We start from the raw sequence: 8,462 nt of genomic DNA, 5'->3' as shown, positions 1-8,462 counted from the left end.
TACTGCATTGCGCTCTTACCTGGATCGGGATGTCCGAGTGCTGTATGGTGTCCTGCACCGCGCTCTTACCTGGATCGGGATGTCCGAGTGCTGTATGGTGTCCTGCACCGCGCTCTTACCTGGATCGGGATGTCCGAGTGCTGTATGGTGTCCTGCACCGCGCTCTTACCTGGATCGGGATGTCTGAGTGCTGTATGGTGTCCTGCACCGCGCTCTTACCTGGATCGGGATGTCCGAGTCCTGTATGGCGTCCTGCACCACGCTCTTACCTGGATCGGGATGTCCGAGTNCTGTACACTCCCCTTCCCCCGCTCTTCTGCCCGTTCCTCTCGTATATCAGCATCCTCGACTCACGAGACTGTACCACCCTTCCCCGCTCTCTGCGTCCGTCTCGATATGCATCATCCTCGACTCACGTACCTGTACCACTCCCCCCTTCCCCGCTCTCTGTTCCCGCTCGTATATCATCATCCTCGACTCACGTACCTGTACCACTCCCCCCTTCCCCGCTCTCTGTTCCCGCTCGTATTATCTCCTCCTCGACTCACGTACCTGTGCGAGCAGCTCCTTCGCTCGGCCACCGCTCTGGATGTCCAGCAGGCAGTTGTGGGCATCGCGGATGCTGCCGTGGCGGAACGCGCACAGTCCTAGCTGCACCATCTTTCACTTTTTTGTCCTGTTGTAGAGAATCTGCAAGACCGACGACGTACGAAACTCAGACTCGCTGCACTGACGGCTAAATCGGCCGGACCCGCCCGCGTCCACCTCGGTTTAAACTAGTCGCTTGTCGCTAAGCTATTGCACGAGGACAACTCTTCGTCGGGGGTTTAATGACCTTAGGGGTAAGACGGTGTACAAAACTCTGACTGTGCATCGTAGCACAGCGATAGACGGCTAACCGGCGTAGGGGCAATACGGCGTACGAAACTGTGCACGAAACTCCAACGGTGCGCCGCCGCGCAGTGACCTATGGCTAAATCGATCCGACTCGCTTGTGCCTGCCTTGGTTTAAGAGGCGTGGAAGCAAGACGACGTACGACACTCCGACTGTGCGCCGCCGCGCAGTGGCCGACGGCTAAATCGGCTGAACCCGCCCGCGCCTGCCTTGGTTTAAACTATAGCGTGCAGCTAACTTCATAACGCTACTGCACTGAGGACACTCTCTCGTCTAACCGGCATGGGGCGAGCACGACCCCGCGTCCCGTACGTACGGCCCGGCCCTCGGAGCGTCGCGCCGGCGAGTGGACGAAACACGAGACGCGTTGTCGCCCTCGCGAAGAGAGACGCGCCCCGGCCGCGCCGCCGCTCTTACGCTGGATTGGGATGGTCCGTGTGCTGTATGGTGTCCTGCACCGCCGCTCTTACTGGATCGGGCATGTCGAGTGCTGTATGGTGTCCTGCCACCGCGCTCTTACCTGGCATCGGATGCTCCGAGTGCTGATGGCTGCTGCACCGCGCTCTTACCTGATCGGGATGTCCCATGCTTATGTGGCTGCTGCCACGCGCTCTTAGCCTGGATCGGATGTCGAGTGCTGTCGTGTCCTGCCACCGCGCTCTTACCTGAGATCGGATGTCCTGTGATGCTGGTATGGTGTCCTGCACCGCGCTCTTACCTGGATCAGAGTCGGAGCTACCTGTATGGTGTCCTGCATCGCCGCTCTACCTGGATCGGGTGATGTCCGATGCTGTATGGTTCTGCAGCGCGCTCTTACCTGGATCGGGATGTCCGAGTGCTGTATGCGTCCTGCACGCGCTCTTACCTGCGATCGGATGTCGAGTTGCTAGGGGTCCTGCATCGCGACTCTTACCTGACGGGATGTCCTGAGTGCTGTATGTGTCCTGCACCGCCGGCTCTTACCTGCGATCGGCATGTCCGAGTGCTGTATGTGACCTGCACCGCCCGCTCTTACCTGGATCGGGGTATGTCCGAGTGCTGTTAGTTGGTGTCTGCACCGCGCTCTTACCTGGATCGGGATTCGAGTGCATGTATGTGTCCTGCCACCGCGTCTACCTGGATCGGGAGTATTCCCGATGCTCTATATGGCGTGCCTGCACCGCCGCTCCTCTACCTGGATCGGGATGTCCGAGTCGCCTGTATGGTGACTGCACCGCGCTCTTACCTGGACCGGGATGTCCGAGTGCCTGATATGGTGTTCCTGCACGCCCTCTTACCTGGATCGGATGTCGAGGCTTGTATGGTTTGTCTGCACCGCCTCTTACCTGAGATCGCAGATGTCCAGTGCGTATGGGACCTGCGCCGCCGCTTTACCTGATCGGGAGTCCGAGTGTGATGTGTCCTGTCACGCGCTCTTACCTGGATCGCATGTCCGAGTGCTGTATGCGTCCTGCCACCGCGCTCATTACCTGGATCGGATGTCCGAGCTGGCTGTATGCGGTCAATGCACGTGCTCTTACTGGATCGGGATGTCCGGCTGGCTGTATTGGTGTCTGCCACGCCGCTCTTACCTTGGATTGCGGATGTCGTGTCTGTATCGTGTCCTGCCACCGCGCTGCTTACCTGGATCGGATGTCCGTGCTGCTGGTATGGTGACCTGCACCGGTGCTCTTACTGTCCGAAAAAAATAAATGCAGGGATGTCCGTGTGCTGTATGTGTCCTGCCGCTGCTCTTACCTGGATCGGGATGTCTGAGTGCCGCTGTATGCGTGTCCGCACCGCCGCTCTTACCTGGATCGGATGTCGAGGTTGCTGTATGGTGTCCTGCCCCGTGCTCTTACCTGGATCGGGATGTCCGAGTTGTGTATGGTGTCCCGCACCGCGCTCTTACCTGCGATCGGGGATGTCCGAGTGCTGGTATGGTGGCCCCTCTGCCACCGTGCCTCTTTACTGATCGGATGTCCGAAGTGCTGTATGGCTGTCCGACCGCCGCTCTTACCTGGATCGGATGTCCGAGTGACTGTATTCGTGTTCCTGCACCGCGCTCTTACCCTGGATCGGGATGTCGAGCTGCTGTATGGGGTCCTGCACGCCGCTTACTGGATCGGGATGTTCGAGTGCTGTATGGGCCCGCACGCGCTCTTACCTGGTCGGGGATGTCCGAGTGCTGCTATGGTGTTCCTGCACGCGCGCTCTTACTGGATCGGATGTACGAGTGCTGTATGGTGTCCTGCCACCATTCTCTTACTTGGATCAAGATGTCCGAGGCTGCTATGGTTCCTGCCCCATCCTCTTACTTGGATCAAGATGTCCGGTGCTGGTATGGCGTCCTGCACTCGCCTCTTACCTGGATCGGATGTTCGAGGTGCTGTATGCCGTGTCCTGCCGCCGCGCCTCTTACTTGGATCAAGCATGTCGAGCGCTGTATGGTGTCCTGCGCACCGCGCTCTTACTGGTCGGTCATGTTCGAGTGCTCTAGGGTCCTGGCACGCGCTCTGACCTGGCGATTCCGTATGTCGAGGCTGTATGGGGTCTCTGCACGCGCTGCTTACCTGGCATCGGGATCTCGAGAGCTGTATGGTGTCCTGCCATCGCGCTTTACCTAGATCGCGGAGCCGAGTGCTGTATGCGTGACATGCACCGCGGCTCTACCTGGATCGGGATGTCCGAGTGCTGTATTGGTGTCCTGCACTGCGCTCTTACCTGGATCGGCGATTCCGAGGGCTGATATGGTGTCCTGCCACCGCGCTCTACCTGGATCGCGATGTCCGAGTTGATGTTTATGGTTGTCCTGCATCGCCGCTCTTACCTGGATCGGGATGGAATGGAAAATCCAACAACTAAACCGTCCGAGTGCTGGTATGGTTGTCCTGCAGCGTGGCCGACATGAGCCATGAGGCGTCTCGCCGCCTCGAACCACGCGGTCGTGCATTGCATCGCGTGCGTAGATGGTGGGCACAAGATGGCGCGCTTCTGTTATCCGGTCGGTGACGTCCTGGACGAAACGAACGTAGACACTTCAATCATATCTCGCGCTCACGAAACGAAATAGCAGCAACGTATTAGCCAGCGACGTGCAGCCTTGCATTTGCACGCGTCAAGTTTTTTGAAACTGCGCGGCAAAAATGTGTAGCACGGGCCTAAAATATTTGATCTAAAAGCCGTGTACATTTGTAAAATTCGCATTCGTACTCATTCCTGGCTAATACCCTGAATAGCAGACGCTTCAATCACACCTTGCACTCACAAAACGGAATGGTAGACGCTTCAATTACACCTCGCGCTCACAGCAGCAAACATCATATCTCATCTCCAAGGAGCTAAATATAACAAGGAGAGGAAGCCGCCGCACCATATCTGGCCCAAAGTTGGGTTCGGCACGAGACTAGAACAGTATTAGTGTTCTATTGTCTGTGCGGTTCGCCCGTCTGCCCACAGCCGCTTTCAGCCTGATTATGTCCATAGCATGGCGCCCTTGAGGCGAAAGCACACAGCCAATCCGCTTCCTCTCCCTTGTATATTTAGCCTACTTGCTCGATCTCGTGTGATTGGCTGTGACCACGCAACATACACAGTGCTATGATTCTAGTGAATACGATCATACGATCACTACAGCTTCACACACTACCGGGAAAAAATTCGTAAATTTATTTTTCGGGGGCTACTGTTTCAGCTTCGCGTGCCTGAAATAGCACTCTAAATTTGGTGTGCATTGAACTCTATGAAATTTACCGGGGGCTTTTTTGCATTCGGGGCCTAAATCGCCCCGTGTATTTTTTCACTGCCCACACTACGGTATAACATCATCGATCACAACGCATACTGTGCCATAAACACACCTATCACTGTGGGAAACAGACACATCTCATTCAGCACCGTGGGAACAAACACATCTCATTCTCATCACTGGTGGAACAAACACATTCATCTCATCACATGGGGCAACAACACATCACATCCTCATCCTTGCAGAACAAACACATCTCATCTCACACTGTGGGAACAAACAATCTCATCTCTCACTGGGGAACAACACATCTCATCTCACCACTGTGGGAACAACAGCATCTCATCTCACACTGTGGAAACAACAAACATCTCATCTCCACCACTTCATTGGAACCAACACATCACATCTGATCACTGTGGGAACAACCATCTCATCCTCACCCACCTGTGGGAACAAAACATTCTCAATCTCACCACTGTGCGGAACAACACATCTCATCTCACCACTTGTGGGAACAACATCATCTCATCTCACCACTGTGGAAGCAACCACATGCACATCTGATCACGTGGAACAACACATCACATCTGATCACTGTGGGAACAAGACACTCACATCTCATCACGTGGGAACAACAACATCTCATCTCACCACTTGTGCGAAACAACGACATCACATCTCACCACTGTGGGAACAACACATCTCCAATCTCACACTGTGAGAACAACACATCACATACTGATCACTGTGGGAACCAACACATTTCACCATCTATCACTGCTGGGAACAACACATGCTCATCTCACACTGTGGGAAACAACACTCTCATCTCATCACCTGGGAACAACACACTTCTCATCTCATCACCATGATGCAACAACACATCACATCTCACCACGGTCAGAACAACAACCATCTCAATCCACCAGTGTGCACACGACCACACAGCATGTCGCTGTCGTGTAGTTCTGCCTAAATCGACATAGTTCGCTACACCACATGAAGACTAAGAGACACTGTGTGTTGAGATCAGACAGTCGCAGATATTTAACACATGCCAGCTTGTTTTGACCATACGCTATAAGGCGACAAAACAAAAATCATGTGCTGGTTTACCCTTACATGCCGAAAAAAAAATAGGGTAGGTAGGTATGGGAAAATTTTATTTTCTTGAAAATTTTATTTATGAGACCATGTCCGAAGGCATGTGCGTCTTGCCTTTTTGAAGCAGGCAACTGTCAATTCATATTTTTTTATTTTTTATTTTTTTCTTACTTAAAGAAAATTGTCCGACAATAAAATGTTTAGGGTAGCTGGAAATAAATAGGGTCGGTCGGGAAACCGTAACCACACCTATATTTTGTTTTGACCTAATAGTATCGACCGTAGAGGACGGAGCTTACCTTAGCGTAGATGAACTTGCAGAGTTCGTCCATCAGTGCGGAAGGATCCTGCAGAACCTCCTCCTGCTCGGTGTCCTCCGCGATCTTGCTCTCTTCTCCGCTATCCACGTCATTCTCCTCCGCCGGCTTGGCTTCCTCCTTCGCCTGCTCCTCGTTCGTCGCGTCTTCCTTCGTCGTCGGTTCTTCCTTCGTCGTCGGTTCTTCCTTTGTCAGCTCCTCCTTTTTCGGCTCCTCCTTTTTCGGCTCCTCCATTTTCGGCTCCTCCTTTTTCGGCTCCTCCTTTTTCGGCTCCTCCTTTTTCGGCTCCTCCTTTTTCGGCTCCTCCTTTTTCGGCTCCTCCTTGGTACTTCTTCTGCTCGCCGGTCTGTTCTGTCGCCTTCTTCGCTTGACTCTTCGCTGTGCTTGCATCGTCACCTTCCTGATGGTCGAGTAGTCAAAACTGCAAACACAACGCCAGGCGAGGAAAGAGAACTGGTCAGCAATTACAATAAAACGGTAATCAACGTAATTATCTCGTCAGGCTTTATTATTATCTTTATTTATGATCTCGCACGGCAGGGCAGATTGTTGCCCGAGGAAGCTTGACAGTTGACAGAACGTTGTTAAGTCATAATGTCATGTGAGGAAAACTGCAAACGACTACAGACAGCTCTGGAAAATTACAGTTTGGTGAGCAACGTTGGCCTGTGGGCAAACTATAAAACTGTCTACACCGTCATATGCTGACATTAGACGCGCTTTATCTAGCAGTGGTTGGCCACAACACTCTCCCTGACACCACATAGTCGCACACACTCTCCCTCCCTCTCTCTCTTCTTCCCTCGCTGCCTATCTCTCTCTCTCTTCTTCCCTCGCTGCCTATCTCTCTCTCTCTCTTCTTCCCTCGCTGCCTATCTCTCTCTCTCTTCTTCCCTCGCTGCCTCTCTCTCTCTCTTCTTCCCTCGCTGCCTCTCTCTCTTCTTCCCTCACTGCCTCTGTCTCTCTTGCGCACATGCGCGCTCTCGTGCTCTCTCCCTCTCCCCCGCCCTCTCCCTCTCTCACTCCCACCTCTCTCTCTTTCTCTCTCACTCTCTACGCTACTCCACTTTTTGCACTGCAAACTTTCCCGCGCTCTCTCTCGCACCGTACACTGCGCGCCAGCCACTACGGTAGCGGCGGCAGCTCAGGGGGGGCAGAAAGGCAGGCTCACCTTGTAGTACATGTGGTTGACGCGGACCATGTAGACGCGACACATGTCCGGCGCTGAGCTCCTGCCCTCCATGTACGTGTGCAGCTTCCGTATGATGGTGCAAACAACCTTCTCGTCCTTCAGCCTGCAACGTCACGCGCCACGCAATTACATTCATTCTTACAATTACATAATTCTCTGCTGCATGACGGTCTCGGAGATATGTTCGGAAAAACTCATCCAGTGACGATATCGTCAAAAATATTTCCTATAAAGAAGGGTCACCAGTCCTGGACTGGGGGATCGGCTGCTATTTACAATGCTGCAATACAGCTCCTCTATTCCTTTTACCCGACAGGTAGAGTATGAAAGTCTACATGTCTCCATTGGGTTTACCCGATTAGCCAGAGATCAATAGAGCACAGATAGTGTTAGTCTCAACCGTGGAACTTCAGCGAGAGCATCGATGTAGTTAGTAGTTAGTAGGATTTATCATAATGCGACGATCGCATTATAACCGACGCGATTCTCCACACGCCCGCACGCGGATTTTAGCGCGCAACCCACCGAGGGGGCGCCGCCGTCGCGTCGCCACGCACCTGTCGACGTATTCGGTGCTGTGGGCGTCGCAGGCCTGCAGCATCTTCGTGAACTCCTCGTCCATGCGCTCGACCATGCTGATGATGCAGCCGCGGATGCGGTACTCTCCCTCGTCACTCTAAAACGCACACGAGACGCGCTGACGAATCACGCGCACGATCGCTCGGCGCGGCGCGGGCACCGTGGACGTGCAGTCGGGGCCGCGGCGAGTCGTTTACCCCGCTAATGACGCCCCCATGAGGAACACGTTTACCCTGTGACGGTGCAGCAGGGGTAAATTTACCCTCAAACACCCCAGAGGGGTATGTTTACCCTCAAACACCCCAGAGAGGTATGTTTACCCTCAAACACCCCAGAGGCATATGTTTACCCTCAAACACCCCAGAGGCGTATGTTTACCCTCTGACAGTTCCCCAGGGGTGATGTACGTTTTGCTGTGTTCAGGGGTGTACAATTACTTTCTGGCACCTCGAGAGGGGTGTACATACCCTCTAATGCCCCAGGGGTTCGATTACTTTCTGACAGATCCCCAGGAGATAAGTTTACCGCTCTGATGGTGACCCAAGGAAGCCGTGTACTGCTTAACGCCAGAGTGGGGATATGTATATTTACCCTCTGACGGCGCTACAAGTACTATGCTACAAGTACTGTGCTACAAGTACTATG

The 8,462-nt window shown here is 53.7% G+C and overlaps 1 protein-coding gene across 1 annotated transcript in view; it reads right to left on the bottom strand.

The window, feature by feature from the left end:
• Positions 1-8,462, bottom strand: part of LOC106807923 (eukaryotic translation initiation factor 3 subunit C-like) — a 33,853-nt gene that overhangs the window by 13,257 nt on the left and 12,134 nt on the right. The window contains 6 exon segments of the mRNA XM_014810437.1: positions 553-690; positions 3,548-3,649; positions 3,705-3,890; positions 6,029-6,466; positions 7,218-7,341; positions 7,796-7,914. Of these exon segments, the coding sequence (XP_014665923.1) occupies positions 553-690; positions 3,548-3,649; positions 3,705-3,890; positions 6,029-6,466; positions 7,218-7,341; positions 7,796-7,914 (1,107 nt within the window).

Source organism: Priapulus caudatus, unplaced genomic scaffold, assembly GCF_000485595.1.
Source record: "Priapulus caudatus unplaced genomic scaffold, Priapulus_caudatus-5.0.1 Scaffold243, whole genome shotgun sequence".
NCBI classification, from domain to species: Eukaryota; Metazoa; Priapulida; class Priapulimorpha; order Priapulimorphida; family Priapulidae; genus Priapulus; species Priapulus caudatus.
The sequence above is the reverse complement of the archived record's forward strand: the minus strand, read 5'-3'. Positions and strand labels throughout refer to the sequence as shown.